General features: G+C 52.0%; 1 protein-coding gene across 1 annotated transcript in view; it reads left to right on the top strand.

Moving 5' to 3' along the window:
* dusp22a (dual specificity phosphatase 22a) overlaps positions 1 to 20,242 on the top strand; it is a 210,691-nt gene that overhangs the window by 132,775 nt on the left and 57,674 nt on the right. Inside the window, exons 5-6 of the mRNA XM_072517875.1 lie at positions 1,558 to 1,632; positions 1,775 to 1,946. Of these exons, the coding sequence (XP_072373976.1) occupies positions 1,558 to 1,632; positions 1,775 to 1,946 (247 nt within the window). The remainder of the gene's footprint in view (positions 1 to 1,557; positions 1,633 to 1,774; positions 1,947 to 20,242) is intronic.

Below are 20,242 nucleotides of genomic sequence, written 5' to 3' on the forward strand. Positions count from 1 at the left end.
ATTTCTGTTTCTGGAACCTACCTCTTCATTCACCTGAGGAAGGAGCAGCGCTCCAAAAGCTAGTGACATCGAAACAAACCTATTGGACTTTAACCTGCTGTTGTAAAACTTCTTACTGGGATATTTTCGACAGCATCGTGATTTTTGGGAACAATTGCTGAGCCCCATGGGGAGACGGAGCAGAATTGATAGCCAACAAATGAATAAACTGCCCAGTGCAGATACACCTGTAGCAAAATGGCTTCTTTACACCTTAGGTTCAGCAACCACTCACAAACGCTGGAAAAGAAAAGACACTGTTGCGGTCCACTGGTTTTCAGGGCATTTGGCACCACCGGCAAAGACCCCAATTTGATTGCCAAAGAATTGTCACATTAAGATAACCTCATGGGGTGGCACGGTAGCAGAATGGTTAGCACTGTCGCTTCACAGCGCCAGGGTCCCAGGTTCGATTCCCGGTTGGGTCACTCTGTGCGGAGTCTGCACCTTCTCCCCCTGTCAGCGTGGGTTTCCTCCGGGTGCTCTGGTTTCTTCCCACAAGTTCCAAAAGACATGCTTGTTAGGTGAATTGGACATTCTGAATCCTCCCTCCGTGTACCCGAACAGGCGCCATTGTATAGCGAATAGATTATCATAGAATGTACAGTGCAGGAGGAGGCCATTCGGCCCATCAAGTCTGCACCGGCTCTTGGAAAGAGCACCCTACCCAAGGTCAACACCTCCACCCTATCCCCATAACCCAGTAACCCCACCCAACACTAAGGGCAATTGTGGACACTAAGGGCAATTTATCATGGCCAATCCACCTAACCTGCACATCTTTGGACTGTGGGAGGAAACCGGAGCACCCGGAGGAAACCCATGCACACACGGGGAGGATGTGCAGACTCCGCACAGACAGTGACGCAAGCCGGAATCGAACCTGGGACCCTGGAGCTGTGAAACAATTCTGCTATCCACAATGCTACCGTGCTGCCCCTTAGGGGCTTTTCACAGTAATTTCATTGCAGTGTTAATGGAAGCCTACTTGTGACAATAATAAAGATTATTATTATTATCATGATGATAATCTGCCGAGGGAGAAAGCTCTTGGAGAAAAATCATAGAATCCTAGAAACCCCACAGTGTAGAAGGAGACCATTCAGCCTATCGAGTCTGCACTGACCCTCTGAAAGAGCACCCGACTAAGACCCATTCCCCCGCCCTATCCCCGTAACCCCACCTGACCTTTTGGACACTTAAGGGGCAATTTATAACATGGCCAGTTATCCTAACCTGCATATCTTTCAGAGCACCCGGAAGAAACCCACGCAGACACAGAAGAAGAATGTGCAAACTCCACAGACAGTCACCCGAGGTCGGAATTGAACCTGCTACCCTGGAGCTGTGAGACAGCAGTGCTAACCACTGTGCCCGCCGTGCCACCTCTGTGTCACCGTGCCGTGGTGGACAACGTATTTTCACAAGACAGCCTACCTTGCATTGTTGTGTCCGAGCTGTGTTACAAAATACTATCAATGGACTTCTCAATGTAAATCATTGATTTATATCTCCTAGGATGAAGCACTTTAAGGAGTGTATCAAGTTTATCCACGAATGTCGAATGCAAGGAGGCGGGTGCATCGTCCACTGGTAGGTGCATTGTTAGCTTTCTAGTGTTGTAAATTTTGGATATCAATCCAGGTTCATCTATTGCTTCCTTCATAGAATCATGCAGAATGATACATTGTTAAATGTCTCCTCCTTTATCATCCTTCTGCCTCTCATGGCACAGTTTAGCCGGAGTTTCACGCAGCACAACGGTGGTGGTGGCTTACCTCATGACTGTGACTGACTATGGCTGGGAAGAGTGCTTGTCTGCGGTGAAGGCTGCCCGATCGTTCGTCAGCCCGAACTTTGGCTTCCAGCAACAGCTACAAGAGTTTGAGGCGACTCTCGTAAAAGAGGTAACTGCGGCCCAGGAGCAATGTCCTGGCGTCTCTGAGTTTCATTCTGAAATGATCAATGTGAAAGAAGTCAAAAGCAATATATAGATCTACGCATTTATGTCCATCACAACTCACATAAAGTACGCTCTGCCATTGATTGTTGGTGACATTAAATATGTGTGGCTGTGACTGTTGTTGGGAAAGGTCGGTAACAAATACTAAATGAAGAAGGAATCCATGTAGTTCACGTTGGAAATTGCAGGGTTCAGCAATACTGGAGTTTCTGACTCATCATAGCAATCAATTTCTGTAGGTTACCTTATATCCAGACTGGATGCAAGGGAAACCATTGGAGGAATGCCTTTGTTTGACATTAAGTGCGCGACCTTCCTACCCTGTTGCACCCAGTGCTGATCCCATTGCGCCAGGTGGATAACAGGAGAGGCCCAACACGGGTTTCGCTGGACATGATCCAGATAATTTCAATTAGGCTCATTTAAGTATGCACGGCCCGTTTGAGGTCCCATTTGCCCGGCTCCTGGTAGTCACCGGCCGCATCGCCGAGGCCTCCACTGGTCTACAGGTACCTAAAACCACTCCCCTTGGACAACATCAATTATTCCAACTTCTCCAGCCCTGCAAATTTGTCACCTATAAACAAATGGAGACCAGGCACGATGGTCAGGCAGAGGGTCTCGGAGGAGGTGGTCGGGGAAAGGGCAGAGCAGTGCCCTGGCAGTGCCCCTGGCACCAAGGCAATGCCAACCTTACACCCTAGCAGTGCCGACCTAGCGCTACAGGGTGCCATGTTGTCATTGCCAGGGTGCCAGGGGCACTGCCAAGGGGTGGGCCGGAAGGGGTCTATACCCATGAAAGGGGGATGAAGGGAGGTTAATGAAGGGTGGGGGGAGGCCTAAAGGAGGGGCATGAAAGGGAGGGCAGGGGTGCTCTCAGCAATCCCATAGTGATGTATACTCACTTGGGTGGGGGGGGGGGGGGGGGAGGGGGAGAGATGCCCCAATGCTCAAAATAGATGTGGGCCCGGGTCACCCTCATACCTGGGTGGTGTTCGTAGGGTCTCATGGACTTTTAATGATGGTGGGCGGGGGGGGGGTTTACCCCTCATGGGGTCAAGGGTTAGGGGTGTTGGCCATGTGTGCGGGGGATCGGTATGTCATGGGTGGAGGTGGGGGAACCCGTGACCTCACTTTGCGATCTGGGCACCCTTTAAAATGGCGCCCCGATCTCTGAGGAGCCGTTCTTGTTGGTGACTCTTGTTCCCCACTCCAGAAAAAAAATTGAAGTGTGCGATTTACCAAAGAGAAACTCCCTGGGTGCAATTCTCCCATCGGGATTCGAAGTGCCGACGCCGGAGTGAAAACCGGAGTGTCTCACTCTGGCGTCGGAGCCCGCTCCCAGCCCCCTATTCTCCCGCCCCCGGGGGGCTAGGAGCGGCGTCGCGTCATTTATGCATGCTGGGCACTGGAGGCAACGCCAAAAACGATCTGGTCCCGGATCATGCTGGGCCGGCGCCGCGTAAATGACGTCAGCTGCGCATGCGCGGTTGCCGTCCTCCCCGAGGCCGCCCCGCAAGAAGATGTCGGATGGATCTTGTGGGGCGGCGGAGGAAAGGAGGTCCTCCTTCAGAGAGGCCGGCCCGCCGATCGGTGGGCACCGATCGCGGACCGGACCCCATTTGAGCACACCCCCCCCCGGTGCAGGAACCCCCTCCCCCCCCCCCCCCCACAGGCTGCCCCCCCAGCGTTCCCGCCGGCAGTGACCAGGTGTGGACGGCGCCGGCGGGAAGCCATCGTATTGGGAAGGCCGCTCGGCCCATCCGGGCCGGAGAATCCGTGATTCTCACCGCTTTGCGGGGGGTGGGAGATTCGCGTGCGGGCGTCGGGGCGGGACACGCGCGGCGCCCCGGCGATTCTCCCACCTGGCGGGGGGGAGAATTCCGCCCCCTAGGCTCCAAAAAAAATGACTAAATGTGGGTGAATACCAGTATGGATTGCACACAAACATCTGGCTCGAATCACCCCGCTTTAGGGTGCGATTCTCCCAAAAAATTACTGAGTACTGTTTTGGGAATTCCCTTAGAGGAACGATCTAAAAGCAATAGAAAATGTGCACTGTAGGTTTTCCGAGAATGTATTGAAGTATGACTAATTCCACATTGTCACTGAAGGTTAGATAGATGGAGGCAGAACTCTCTTTGCGTACAAATGTAAATGAATGGATTAAGAGGGAGAAATTCCGCAGTCCTACGTAGATTTACATTTATTCCCTAGGGCCATGCAGCACTATGGGCCACTATCTGTGCAGTGCCCTTCATTGACATCAATGCTGTCTAACCTGATAAATTGATTTAAATCTGCACCGCACCTCTAGAAGTTGCGCCACATGAACAAATTCCTCCCCATTTTGTTCTGGATAAATGTAAAGCTGCAGAACACAAGAACATGGGAACAGAAGATCTCGAACCAGGAGAATACCAGATGGCCTATCAAGCCTGCTCTGCCATTCAATACTATCATAGCCGATCTTGGCCTTCAGCTTCACTTTCCTGACTGTTCCTCATATCCCTTGATTCCCTGCGAGACTAAAAATCTGTCTATCTCGGCCTTAAATTTATTCAACAATGGTGTCTCCACAACCCTTTCGGGTAGAGAATTCCAAAGATTCACAACCCTTTGAGTGAAATCTCAGTCCTGAATGATTGGCCCCCTTATCCTGAGACTGAGCCCCTGTGTTCTAAACTCCCACACCAGCAGAAACGATGTCTCAGCGTCCATCCATCCCCTTCAGAATCTTGGATGTTTCTATGATCACCTTTCATTCTTATAAACTCCACTTAGTTTGAATCTATGACTCCTGGTGTTTGAACAGGGGAAACAGGTTGCTTCGGTTTACTCTTTCTCTATCGCTCTCAATTTTGTCACCCCCTCAGCCGTCTCTGTTCCAAGGAAAACAATCCCAACCTCTCCAATCACTCCTCATAGCTACAATTCTCCATCCTGGCAACATTCTAGTAAATCCTCTCTGCACTCTCTCCAGAGCAATTACTGTATCCATACTGTATTGTGGTGACCAGAACTGCACACAATACTCCAGTTGTGGCCTCACCAGTGTCTTATACAGTTCCATAATTATATCCCTACATTTGTATTCTATACGTCTGCCAATGAAGGAGAGCATTCCATATGCCTTCTTTAAAAACATATTAAAAATGTATCGCTAGCCTTAGGGACCTGTTCACTTTCACGCCAAGATCTCTCGGTTCATCGACCTCTTTCAGCATGTTCCCATTTATTGTGTGTTCCCTTTTACTGTTTGGCCTTCCTAACTGCATGACCTCACACTTATCAGAGTTAAACTCTATCTGCCACTTTCCTGCCCACTCCACCAACCCATCTATATCATTTTGGAGCTTGCAACTATCCTCTACACTATCCACTACATGGCCAATTTTTGTGTCATTTGCAAATGTCCTAATTGTGACCCCCAGATTCAAGTCCAAATCGCTAATATATAAAACAAGCAGCAGGGGTCCCAACACCGAGCTCTGTGGAACACCACTTGAAACAACTTTCCATTTGCAAGGGCAGCCATCGACCATTACCCTTTGTTTCTTGTTACTAAGCCAACTTTGGATCCAATTCACCACATTACCCTGTACCCATGTACTTATACTTTCTTTTTTTTTTTAAATAATATTTTATTGAAAATTTTTGGTCAACCAACACAGTACATTGTGTATCCTTTACACAACATTGTAACAATACAGATAATAATGACCTTTTTAAATTTAAACAAAAACAACAACAAATAAATAAATATTAAATAACAAAAAATAAGACTAGCCCTAATTGGCAACTGCCTTGTCTCAGGCCACACCCCCCCCATCCCCCCCCATCCCTCCACCGCCCCCCCCCCCCCCCCCCAAGTCCTGGGCCGCTGCTGCTGCCTACTTTGTACTCTCCCATCTATCCTTCCGCAAGATATTCGACGAACGGTTGCCACCGCCTAGTAAACCCTTGAGCCGACCCCCTTAGGACGAACTTAATCCGCTCTAACTTTATGAACCCCGCCATATCATTTATCCAGGTCTCCACCCCCGGGGGCTTGGCTTCTTTCCACATTAGCAATATTCTGCGCCGGGCTACTAGGGACGCAAAGGCCAAAACATCGGCCTCTTTCGCCTCCTGCACTCCCGGCTCTTGTGCAACCCCAAATATAGCCAACCCCCAGCTTGGTTCGACCCGGACTCCTACTACTTTCGAAAGCACCTTTGTCACCCCCATCCAAAACCCCTGTAGTGCCGGGCATGACCAAAACATATGGGTATGATTCGCTGGGCTTCTCGAGCACCTCGCACACCTATCCTCCACCCCAAAAAATTTACTGAGCCGTGTTCCAGTCATATGTGCCCTGTGTAATACCTTAAACTGAATCAGGCTTAGCCTGGCGCACGAGGACGACGAGTTTACCCTGTTTAGGGCATCTGCCCACATCCCCTCCTCAATCTCCTCCCCTAGCTCTTCTTCCCATTTCCCTTTTAGTTCGTCCATCATAGTCTCCCCTTCGTCTCTCATTTCCCTATATATATCCGAAACCTTACCGTCCCCTACCCATTTCTTTGAGATGACTCTGTCCTGCACCTCTTGTGTTGGGAGCTGCGGGAATTCCCTCACCTGTTGCCTCGCAAAAGCCCTCAATTGCATGTACCTGAATGCATTCCCTTGGGGCAACCCATATTTCTCGGTCAGCGCTCCCAGACTCGCAAACTTCCCATCCACAAATAGATCTTTCAATTGCGTTATACCTGCTCTTTGCCACATTCCATATCCCCCATCCATTCCCCCCGGGGCAAACCTATGATTGTTTCTTATCGGGGACCCCCCTAGTGCTCCGGTCTTTCCCCTATGTCGTCTCCACTGTCCCCAAATCTTCAGTGTAGCTACCACCACCGGACTCGTGGTATAGTTCCTTGGTGAGAACGGCAATGGGGCTGTCACCATAGCCTGCAGGCTGGTCCCCCTACAGGACGCCCTCTCTAATCTCTTCCACACCGCTCCTTCCTCCTCTCCCATCCACTTACTCACCATTGAAATATTAGCGGCCCAATAATACTCACTTAGGCTCGGTAGTGCCAGCCCCCCCCCTATCCCTACTACGCTGTAAGAATCCCTTCCTCACTCTCGGAGTCTTCCCGGCCCAAACAAAACCCATGATACTCTTTTCTATCCTTTTGAAAAAAGCCTTCGTGATCACCACCGGGAGACACTGAAACACAAAGAGGAATCTCGGGAGGACCACCATCTTAACCGCCTGCACCCTCCATGCCATTGACAATGCTACCATATCCCATCTCTTGAAATCCTCCTCCATCTGTTCCACCAATCGCGTCAAATTTAGCCTGTGCAATGTGCCCCAATTCTTAGCTATCTGGATCCCTAGGTAACGAAAGTCTCTTGTTACCTTCCTCAACGGTAGGTCTTCTATTTCTCTACTCTGCTCCCCTGGATGCACCACAAACAGCTCACTCTTCCCCATGTTCAATTTATACCCTGAAAAATCCCCAAACTCCCCAAGTATCCGCATTATTTCTGGCATCCCCTCCGCTGGATCCGCCACATATAGTAGCAGATCATCCGCATATAAAGATACCCGGTATTCTTCTCCTCCCCTAAGTATTCCCCTCCAACTCTTGGAACCTCTCAGCGCTATCGCCAGGGGCTCAATCGCCAGTGCAAACAGTAATGGGGACAGAGGACATCCCTGCCTTGTCCCTCTATGGAGCCGTAAATATGCCGATCCCCGTCCATTCGTGACCACACTCGCCACAGGGGCCCTATACAACAGCTGCACCCATCTAACATACCCCTCTCCGAACCCAAATCTCCTCAACACCTCCCACAGATAATTCCACTCCACTCTATCAAATGCTTTCTCGGCATCCATCGCCACTACTATCTCCGTTTCACCCTCTGGTGGGGCCATCATCATTACCCCTAACAACCTCCGTATGTTCGTGTTCAGCTGTCTCCCCTTCACAAACCCAGTTTGGTCCTCATGAACCACCCCCGGGACACATTCCTCTATTCTCATTGCCATTACCTTGGCCAGGACCTTGGCATCTACATTGAGGAGGGAGATTGGTCTGTAGGACCCGCATTGTAGCGGATCCTTTTCCTTCTTTAAGAGAAGCGATATCGTTGCTTCTGACATAGTCGGGGGCAGTTGTCCCCTTTCCTTTGCCTCGTTAAAGGTCCTCGTCAGTAGCGGGGCGAGCAAGTCCAAATATTTTCTGTAAAATTCAACTGGGAATCCGTCCGGTCCCGGGGCCTTTCCCGTCTGCATGTTCCTAATTCTTTTCACCACTTCTTCTACCGTGATCTGTGCTCCCAATCCCATCCTTTCCTGCTCTTCCACCTTGGGAATTTCCAGCCGATCCAAAAACTCCATCATTCTCTCCCTCCCATCCGGGGGTTGAGCTTCATACAATTTTTTATAAAATGTCTTGAACACTTCATTCACTCTCTCCGCTCCCCGCTCCGTCTCTCGATCTTCGTCTCTCACCCCCCCTATTTCCCTCGCTGCTCCCCTTTTCCTCAATTGGTGTGCCAGCAATCTGCTCGCCTTCTCTCCATATTCATACTGTACACCCTGCGCCTTCCTCCATTGTGCCTCTGCAGTGCCTGTAGTCAGCAAGTCAAATTCCACATGCAGCCTTTGCCTTTCCCTATACAGTCCCTCCTCCGGTGCTTCCGCATACTGTCTGTCCACCCTCAAAAGTTCTTGCAGCAACCGCTCCCGTTCCTTACTCTCCTGCTTCCCTTTATGTGTCCTTATTGATATCAGCTCCCCCCTAACCACCGCCTTCAACGCCTCCCAGACCACTCCCACCTGAACCTCCCCATTGTCATTGAGTTCCAAGTACTTTTCAATGCATCCCCTCACCCTTAAGCACACCCCCTCATCCGCCATTAGTCCCATGTCCATTCTCCAGGGTGGACGCCCTCTTGTTTCCTCCCCTATCTCCAAGTCTACCCAGTGTGGGGCATGATCCGAAATGGCTATAGCCGTATATTCCGTTCCCCTCACCCTCGGGATCAATGCCCTACCCAACACAAAAAAGTCAATGCGTGAATAGACTTTATGGACATAGGAGAAAAACGAGAACTCCTTACTCCTAGGTCTACTGAATCTCCACGGGTCCACCCCTCCCATCTGCTCCATAAAATCCTTAAGCACCTTGGCTGCTGCCGGCCTCCTACCAGTCCTGGACTTCGACCTATCCAGCCTTGGTTCCAACACCGTGTTGAAGTCTCCCCCCATTATCAGCTTTCCGGTCTCTAGGTCTGGGATGCATCCTAGCATTCGCCTCATAAAATTGGCATCGTCCCAATTCGGGGCATACACGTTTACCAACACCACCATCTCTCCCTGTAATTTGCCACTAACCATCACGTATCTGCCCCCGTTATCCGCCACTATAGTCTTTGCCTCGAACATTACCCGCTTCCCCACTAATATAGCCACCCCCCTGTTTTTCGCATCCAGCCCCGAATGGAACACCTGCCCTACCCATCCTTTGCGCAACCTAACCTGATCTATCAGTTTCAGGTGCGTTTCCTGTAACATGACCACATCTGCTTTAAGTTTCTTAAGGTGTGCGAGTACTCGTGCCCTCTTTATCGGCCCGTTAAGCCCCCTCACGTTCCACGTGATCAGCCGAGTTGGGGGGCTTCCCACCCCCCCCCCCTTGCCGGTTAGCCATCATCTTTTTCCAGCTTCTCGCCCAGTTCCCACGCAGCTGTATTTCTCCCAGACGGTGCCCCCCCGCCCATCCTTTCCCGTACCCACTCCCCCCTTTCCCCAGCAGCAGCAACCCAGTAATTCCCCCCTCCCCCCCCCCCGCTAGACCCCCCGCTAGCGTAATTACTCCCCCCATGTTGCTCCCAGAAGTCAGCAAACTCTGGCTGACCTCGGCTTCCCCCCGTGATCACGGCTCGCCCCGTGCGGCGCCCCCTCCTTCCTGCTTCTCTATTCCCGCCATAATTATCATAGCGCGGGAACCAAGCCCGCGCTTCTCCCTCGGCCCCGCCTCCCATGGCCAACGCCCCATCTCCTCTCCCTCCCCACCTCCCCCCATCACCACCTGTGGGAGAAAGAAAAGTTGCCATACCGCAGGATTAATCATACAATCCCTCTTCGCCCCCCCCCCACTCGTCCCACCACTTTGTCCAAACGTTCATTTTCGTAGTCCAATCATTCCAATTTTTCTTCTACAATAAAAGTCCACGCTTCATCCGCCGTTTCAAAGTAGTGGTGCCTCCCTTGATATGTGACCCACAGTCTTGCCGGTTGCAGCATTCCAAATTTTATCTTTTTTTTGTGAAGTACCGCTTTGGCCCGATTAAAGCTCGCCCTCCTTTTCGCCACCTCCGCACTCCAATCTTGGTAGACGCGGATCACCGCGTTCTCCCATTTACTACACCGAGTTTTCTTCGCCCATCTAAGGACCATTTCTCTATCCTTAAAACGGAGAAATCTCACCACTATGGCTCTGGGAGCTTCTCCTGCTCTCGATCCTCGCACCATAACTCGGCATGCTCCCTCCACCTCCAACGGACCCGTCGGGGCCTCCACTCCCATTAACGAGTGCAGCATCGTGCTCACATATGCCCCGACGTCCGCCCCCTCCACACCTTCAGGAAGGCCAAGAATCCTCAAGTTGTTCCTCCTTGCGTTGTTTTCCAGTGCCTCCAACCTCTCCACAGATCGTTTCTGGTGTGCCTCCTGTATCTCCGACTTCACCACCAGGCCCTGTATATCGTTCTCATTCTCTGCTGCTTTCGCCTTCACGACCCGAAGCTCCTGCTCCTGGGTCTTTTGTTCCTCTTTCAGCCCTTCAATCGCCTGTAATATCGGGGCCAACAACTCTTTCTTCATTTCCTTTTTTATCTCCTCCACGCAGCGTTTCAAAAACTCTTGTTGTTCTGGGCCCCATATGAAACCGCCACCTTCCGACGCCATCTTGGTTTCTGCTTGCCTTCCTTGCCGTTGTTCCAAAGGATCCGCTGCAATCCGGCCACTTTCCTCTCCTTTTTCCATCCGTGTCCAGGGGGAACACCCTTCTGGTTTACCGCACGGTGTTTTCAGCCGTTAAAATTGCCGTTGGGGCTCCTATCAAGAGCCCAAAAGTCCGTTCCACCGGGAGCTGCCGAAACGTGCGACTTAGCTGGTCATCGCCGCACCCGGAAGTCGTACTTATACTTTCTTGACCAGTCTGTCATGTGGAACTTTGTCAAATGCCTTACTAAAATCTATGTAGACAACACCCACTGCACTACCCTGACTGATTCCCAGGGTCTAAGATGGCCGCCAGAATTTACAATATTCAGTATCCCGGTGATGGCTTTTGCATTCAAGTTCCAATTAGTATAAATATGTTAATTGAACCAAGAAGCCAGTGTTTTGATTTTATAAACAACATCTTCTTGGGGATTATTCAATCTGAGAAAAGTGATTGCCTGACGAAGCATTAGCATTCCGGCATTTTTCTTGACTGGACCTGGGCTTCACCCTGCATTCCAGGTAGTTTAAAGGCCACTTGAATATTTGAGCCACCAGCTGAAACACAAGAGAGGTGGAGAAACATGGAAGCGGGAAAGAAATTATGGGCACGATCTACCGGGTACGCCGCGCCCAAACTAGTGACGCATCGAGGCCATTAAATCTCGTGAGAGGTCTTCTGAGATTTACGCTGCTCGTTATGCCTCTTAAGAGCTAACGAGATCTTGCAGGGCATCACAATCTGGACTCTGCCCTCAGTAGGTGGGATCCAGAATTGCATATTCAAGTGAGTCGTTAGTCTGACTTGAAGCGTTACACAAGAAGTGGAATCGAACGGCCTTCCTCGGAGATCCTACCGCGATGCTGTTTAGCACCGGTTTCCGGCATAACGGCACTTGAGTGGGGGGGGGGTCTCCTGGGATGGTTGGGCTCTGGGTAGGGTGGTACCCTGGCACTCCTGATTCCACCTGGAAACCATGCTAGGGTACCAGGCTGGCAGTGCCTAGGTGCCCATGTGCCAGGTTTTCCGTGCCGGGGATCAGGCCTGGGGATGCGCTTATGAGATGGGGTGCAGTCGTCTCGAGGACCCCCAATTGGTAAGTTTGGAAGTTGAGGGGTCCGGAGGACTCGGCGGGGGGGGGGGGTGTCAAGAGGTTGGAATATGGTGCCCTGATCTCTTCCAGCGCTGGTGAGCTGAGCTTGTTAGTGTAGGAAATGAGTCTAAGTATGACCTTGGCAGGGCGTTCCTCACCGAGGCTCGAAAATGAGTCTCGTTTAATAACGGTTCTCAGTGCTGCAAGTGCCAGGAAATACCTCGCTACACGTGGCCAAAACAGGACTTAAATCGTGCCCTATGTGTCATGATATCAAACACACATCACAACACACACATCATGATAGACAGACCAACAGACCAATTAGCACACATAACACGACAGCCAATCACAGACAAGAGCAGACACAGTATAAGACAAGAAACACGACACCTGCTGGCCAGTCCATCTGGAGACAGGACAAGGCCAGGACCTCATTAACAAGACACTCACACAGTCACCACGTGCTGAGTACCAAGTCAGATGTGTAAATAACTAGTTGGAATAAAACTGCGTTGTACCAATCGCAACCGTGTTGGTTCGTCTGTACCTCAGAGCACCCAACACCACATGGTACCAGTGAGTAAATCGATACTTACCGGCAAATCTGCCATCCTGAGCCATGGACACCCACAACAAACCGCAGCCGTTGCAAGTCGCTGGGAACCTGGGCACCAATTGGAAGCTCTTCAAGCAGCGATTTGAACTGTTCATGCGAGCCAACGAAAAACAGGGCGCCTCAGATGAAACAAAGATTGCCATGCTCCTCACTACCGCATGTCAGCACGCCATCGATGTATACAACTCCTTGGTGTTCGCCGAAGGCGAGAACAAATCTAAATATGACACGGTCCTCCTCAAGCTCGACCAGCACTTCAACGTTGAGGTCAATGAAAGCTTTGAGAGGTATATCTTTCAGCAGCGCCTACAAGGTAAGGATGAGCTCTTTCAGTCCTTCCTGACGCACCTCCGCATACTCACGCAGTCCTGCGGTTACGGCACCACCTCAGAGTCCATGATCCGGGACCAGATCGTTTTTGGCGTTGCCTCCAGTGGCCTACGCCAGCAGCTTCTAAAAATTAAAGGCCTGACCTTAGCATCTGCAGTTGAAGCCTGTGTCCTGCATGAAAATGCGACCAGCCGCTGTGCCCAATTTCAGGCGACCGAATCAGCACGGAGGAGGTCCCAAGCGATTGAATCGGCAAGCCACGCCACCCACGAGGCCGAACGCATCCAGGCAATCGAGTTTCTCCCGGCCCGCGGCCCGGACGAGGGCGGCCGTTTCGCGCGCTTTTTGAGGCCTCCCGCGTTTGTGCGCGCCAAAACCTACGGCAACACTGAGGGACGTGCTGCGCAGGTGCGCCCGACGCAAGACCGAACTGCGCATGCGCAGTGGCGTAACGAACGCCATGACATCATGATGTGCGGCAACTGTGGAGCTGCACATTTAAAAGGGCAATCCTGTCCTGCAAAAACCCGACAATGCCTACGCTGTGGCAAGATGGGCCACTACGCTGTCTACTGTCGAGCGGCTCAACCTGAGGATCTTCCACATCTCCGACAACCTCGCAGACACGTGCGGACCATCCAGCCTCCACATCACGACATCCAAACCGATGACACAGATGACCGGGTTGAGGTCGTTGATGTGAACCGGGTCAACGCCATCAATCCGGCCGATGAATGGAGTGCCACCCTGACGGTCAACCGATCGCCGATCACTTTCCGCCTGGACACTGGCGCCTCCGCCAACCTCATAGCATTGTCAGCATTCTATGCCATGAAGGTCAGACCACCAATCCAGCCATCCCGGTGCAAGATGGTCGACTACAACGGGAACGTTATCCGGGCCATGGGATCCTGCCAGCTCCAGGTGACACACAAAACACACACGGCCACACTCTCGTTCGAGATAGTTGGCTCATCGAAGGACTCCCTGCTGGGCGCACAGGCATGTAAGGCTCTCCACCTTGTGCAACGAATTCTCTCTCTCTCTCCAGTCTCCGCATCCGCCGAGAGACAGCGGCCGACCCCCTTTTACAGCGAGTGATGCGCCACATGACGGGAGGATGGCTCAAAGGGCAGTGCCCGCAGTTCTATAATGTACGAGACGACCTAGCCATCATTGATGGGATCCTTCTGAAGCTGGACCGGATTGTGATTCCGCACAGTATCATAGATAATAGAATTTACAGTGCAGAAGGAGGCCATTCGGCCCATCGAGTCTGCACCGGCTCTTGGAAAGAGCACCCTACCCAAGGTCAACACCTCCACCCTATCCCCATAACCCAGTAACCCCACCCAACACTATGGGCAATTTTGGATACTAAGGGCAATTTATCACGGCCAATCCACCTAACCTGCACATCTTTGGACTGTGGGAGGAAACCGGAGCACCCGGAGGAAACCCACGCACACACGGGGAGGATGTGCAGACTCCGCACAGACAGTGACCCAAGCCGGGAATCGAACCTGGGACCCTGGAGCTGTGAAGCAATTGTGCTATCCACAATGCTACCGTGCTGCCGTATGCGCCAGCTGGTTCTCGATCAAATACACGAAGGCCACTTGGGGGTCGAGAAGTGCAGACGGAGGGCCCGAGAGGCGGTATACTGGCCGGGCATCAGTGACGATATTGCCAACATGGTGATCAACTGTACAACCTGCCAAAGGTTTCAGCCGGCGCAACCTCCTGAGATGCTTCTGCCCCATGAGCTGGTGACGTCCCCCTGGGCGAAGGTGGGTGTCGACCTATTTCACGTGCTTGGCATGGACTATGTTATCATAGTGGACTACTTCTCCAATTACCCAGAAGCCATACGCCTGCACGATCTCACGTCATCTGCTGTCATCAGGGCCTGCAAAGACACCTTTGCTCGCCACGGCATTCCGATGATGTCATGTCGGACAATGAGCCCTGTTTTGCCAGCCATGAATGGTCATCCTTTGCGGCCTCGTATGGCTTCACACACGTGGCGTCCAGCCCTCTGCATCCCCAGTCCCCAGTCCAATGGAAAGGCGGAGAAGGGCGTTCACATTGCCAAGCAGCTCCTCTGCAAGGCTGCTGCTGCCGGATCGGACTTCTACCTCGCCCTGCTGGCCTATCTCTCGGCCCCACTAGCCACGGGTCTCTCGCCAGCACAGCTGCTGATGGGTCGCGCCCTCAGAACCACTGTGCCTTCCATCCTGGCACCAACAATAGACCATGCTCCGGTACTGCATAGGATGCAACTGCAGCGCGATCGCCAGAAGAGATCGTACGACACAAAGGCAACTGATCTTCCCTCCCTGGCCACTGGAGACAATGTCCGCATTCACCTACCAGACGGTGGCTGGTCAGCACCTGCCAAAATTCTCCGACTCGTGGCTCCCCGCTCGTTCCTGGTACGCATGCCGGATGGATCCGTGCGTAGGCGCAATCGGAGAGCCCTTCGCCTACTTCCACGCTCGCAATGGAACCATACACAGACGCCGTGTCCTCCACTGGTTCCTGATAGCGACTTCGTGGAGCTGCCATATACCATGCCCCTTCTGTCGCCGCCCGTGGCCAGGCTCGCACCTCAGCCGGTGGTTCTCGACCCACCCTTGAGGCGGTCAACCGGAATTCATCGCCCACCTACTAGACTGGACTTGTGAGACTGTTCACACGTCAAATTTTAGCAACTACTGTATTGTAACATGTCACTGTTTTATCGTTCCAGGCCTCGTTTGATCGGACCAAATTTCAACGTTCTTCTTCTTTTGTTATGGTACAACCTCGTTAACATGTCACACCTGACATCGCCCCTTGTATATAGTTACGCCACATGTACATGCTGTAAATATCAAGCACACACACCTTTAGCTGCACTCAGGACACATTTATATTTATAACCACGTAGGCACATAATCTTGTAAAAAAGTGGGGATGTCATGATAGTCAAACACACGTCACAACACGCACATCATGATAGACAGACCAACAGACCAATTAGCACACATAACACAACAGCCAATCACAGACAAGAGCAGACACAGTATAAGACAAGAAACACGACACCTGCTGGCCAGTCCATCTGGAGACAGGACAAGGCCAGGACCTCATTAACAAGACACTCACACAGTCACCACGTGCTGAGTACCAAGTCAGATGTGTAAATAACTAGTTGGAATAAAACTGCGTTGTACCAATCGCAACCGTGTTGGTTCGTCTGTACCTCAGAGCACCCAACACCACACTATGTTCCTGAGTGGAATGAAAATAAAACTGAGGACAGGTCAAAGGTCCATGTTGGTAAATGGACTCTAGCAATATTAAATAAAGTAAAGTTGCCGTAGTCTTAGAGACCATGGGCGGGATTCTGCGGGAATCGGCGGGGCGGGCAACTCCGGCGGGAAGGAGTAGCGTAAACCACTCCGGCATCGGGCCACCGTGAAGCTGCGGAATCCTCCGCACCTTCAGGCACTAGGCCGGCGCCGGAGTGGTTTGTGCATGCCGGCCGGCGCCGAAGGGGCTTGGCACAACGCCAACTGGCACGGAAGAGCCTCCGCCCGCCGGCGCGAGTTGGCGCATTCGTGGGAGCACCAGCGTGTGCTGGCGACATCCCGGCACATGCGCAGGGGGGTTCATCTCCGCGTCGGCCATCGCGGAGGTGCACAGCAGCCGACACGGAGGAATAGAGCACCCCCACAGCACAGGCCCGCCCGCGGATTAGTGGGCCTGGACCGCGGGCCAGGCCACCATGGGAGCACCCCCTGGGGTCAGATCCCCGTGCCCCCCCCCCCCCGAGGACCCCGGAGGCCGCCCGCGGAGCCAGGTCCCGCCGGTAAGTACCTACTCTAATTTACGCCGGCGGGACCGACCGAAAACGGATGGCCACTCGTCCCATCGTGGCCCGGAGAATCGCCAGGGGGGCCGCTGTCAACGGCCGCCGACCAGCGCGCGCAATTCCCCGGCGCCGGAGAATTCGGCAGCCAGCAGGGGCGGGATTCACGCCGCCCCCCCCCGGCGATTCTCCGACCCGGTGGGGAGTCGGAGAATCCCATCCCATAGGTTTCTTTCCCCTTTGAGGGGGAGAGCTGTTTGGTGGTGATTTAAACAGAGGATCACCACACCTCAGGAGAGGGGCAAGGTTGAGAAGGTGGGCCTTCATGAATAACCTCAACCGGCTAGACAGCTGGCTCTTGTTGTAGAGCGAGGCCAACAGTATGGGTTAAATTTCCGTACTGGCTGGGGCCATGTTAAATAGTGTCAGGAACAGTTTTTAAAAGTCAAGTCATTTGCCACTGTAATTGTATCCAACCTTTCCTTGTTCTGTAACTAAACTTAAATCTAAACCATTCATTCTCTGAGACACATCTCCTGTAGAGACAATAAAGTGTAGCAAGCATTAGTGGTCCAACTTTGTGTGAATTCCAAAGGTGCAGAAGGCTTGGTAGGGAGAGAGAAGAGCAAGGACCCACTGAATAAGGAATGCAAGGAAGTGTGGTACAACTATTGTAAGAAGAAATGCTTATTAAACCACTCTCTGCCTTACATCGCACTGATAGCAGTGTACTGCGGCAAATACAGTCCAATCTTTAGTGCCCAGCATGTGTGGGGAAATTAATCAAAAATGCTGGTTAACGGGCAGCACGGTGGCGTAGTGGGTTAGCACTGCTGCCTCACGGCGCTGAGGTCCCAGGTTCGATCCCGGCTCTGGGTCAGTGTCCGTGTGGAGTTTGCACATTCTCCCCGTGTTTGTGTGGGTTTCGCCCCCACAACCCAAAAGATGTGCAAGGTAGGTGGATTGGCCACGCTAAATTGCCCTTTAATTTAAAAAAAATGAATTGGGTACTCTAAAATTTTTTTTTTAAATTTAAAAACTGCTGGTCAACAGAGAATTTCATTTACCGAAAACTTGGGCCTGAACTAATATACAAGTACTCAGGAAGTAAAGAATAATATTTGTTTGACTTCTAATCTTGAACACTACACTATAGAGTCTTCAGACATGATAGAGCGGGAGTAGCACTAATGTTTAAAGAATCAATTCCAGTTGTGAGAAGGGATGATATACTAAACAGGTCAACCAACGAGGCTTTATTGGTCGAGTTTAGGAATAAAAAAAGGGGCAGTCACAGTACTGGGAGTTTACTACAGACCCCCAAATAGTGAAAGGGAGGTAGAAGATCAAATATGCAGACAGATTTCTGCCTGTAAGAACAAGAGCACAATAATAGTAGGAGATTTTAGCTATCCCAATATCTTTAAAAAAAAAATGTTTTTATTCAAAATTTTTCAATAATTTTTACAAACACCTACAAAAGAAAATATAATGCAAAGAGAGCAAAACAATATGCCAACAAAAACAACTTAACCCTCTAACAAATTAACAATTTAACAAACAAAACAACACAAGGTGGGGCATTTACCCCTTACAAATAAAATGAAATGAAATCAGCACCCCCCCCCCCCTGGATTGCTGCTGCTGCCGATCTCCATCTGACGAGAGAAAGTCAAGGAACGGTTGCCACCGCCGGGAGAACCCCTGCAAGGTCCCTCGCAAGGCAAACTTCATCCTCTCCAACCTGAGAAACCCAGCCATGTCACTGACCCAAGCCTCTACACTTGGGGGCTTCGCGTCCCTCCACATTAACAAGAGCCTTCTTCGGGCTAGCAAGGAGGCAATGGCCAGAACTCCGGCCTCTTTCGACTCCTGCACTCCCGGATCATCTGATACCCCAAATATCGCTATCCCCCAGCTCGGTTTTACCCGCGTGTCCAAGACCTTGGACATAGCCTTTGCAAAGCCTTCCCAAAGTTCCGTAAGTGCCGGGCATGTCCAAAACATATGGGCATGGTTCGCTGGGCTCCCTGAACATCCCACACACCTGTCCTCTACCCCAAAGAACTTACTCATCCTTGCCCCTGTCATATGCACCCTGTGCACCACTTTAAACTGAATCAGGTTCAGCCTGGCACAAGATGAGGAGGAATTGACCCTGCCCAGGGCATCAGCCCACACGCCCTCATCCAGCTCTTCCTCCCACTTGCTCTTCAGCTCTTCCACCGAGGCCTCCTCCACCTCCTGCAGCTCCTGGTATATGTCCGATACTTTGCCATCCACCACCCACACGCCCGAGACCACCCTGTCCTGTATCCTCCGGGCAGGTAGCAGCGGGAATTCCCCCACCTGCTCTTTCACAAACGCCCGACCCTGCATGTACCTAAAAGTGTTCCCCAGGGGCAACCCAAATTTCTGGCAAAGGTCCCATCGATAAACAAGTCCCCCATCCTTTTGATTCCCGCCCTGTGCCAGCTTAGGAACCCACCGTCTATCCTACCTGGAACAAACCTGTGGTTGTTCCGTATCGGGGTCCAGACTGAGGCCATTACCTCCCCGCTATGCCGTCTCCACTGCCCCGAAATCCCCATAGTCGCCGCCACCACCGGGCTCGTGGTATACTGTTTCGGCGGAAGCGGCAACAGTGCCGTCACCAGTGCCCCCAGGCTAATATCTGTACAGGACGCCGCCTCCAACCGTTTGCACGCCGTCCCCTCTCCCTCCATTACCCATTTCCGAATCATAGACACATTCGCTGCCCAGTAATAGCTGCACAAGTTCGGCAGCGCCAAAACCCCCCCCGACTGCACTCCAAAAACAGCCTCTTAACCCGCGGGGTCTTATTTGCCCACACAAATCCGGTAATACTCCTATTTACCAGCGTGAAAAAGGCCTTGGGGATGAGAATGGGCAGGCACTGGAAGACGAACAAGAATCTAGGGAGGACCGTCATCTCTACGGACTGCACCCTGCCCGCCAGGGAGAGTGGCAGCATGTCCCACCTCCTAAACACCTCCTCCATCTGATCCACCAGCCGCGCTAAATTGAGCTTGTGCAAGACCCCCCGGCTCTTGGCCACCTGGATGCCCAAGTACCGAAAGCTCCTCTCCACCACCTTGAGCGGTAGCTCCCCCAATCTCTCTTCCTGGCTCCTCGCATGCACCACGAAAAGCTCGCTTTTCCCCACGTTTAGCTTGTATCCCGAGAAGTCTCCAAAATCCCTAAGTACCCGCATGACCTCCCCCATCCCCTCCACCGGATCCGCAATGTACAGAAGCATTGCACGGTCAGCAGCTCCCGCCGATAACGGGCTTTTGGGCCCTTTTAAGGAGGG

This window comes from Scyliorhinus torazame, chromosome 10 (genome assembly GCF_047496885.1).
Source record: "Scyliorhinus torazame isolate Kashiwa2021f chromosome 10, sScyTor2.1, whole genome shotgun sequence".
Classification (NCBI taxonomy): Eukaryota; Metazoa; Chordata; class Chondrichthyes; order Carcharhiniformes; family Scyliorhinidae; genus Scyliorhinus; species Scyliorhinus torazame.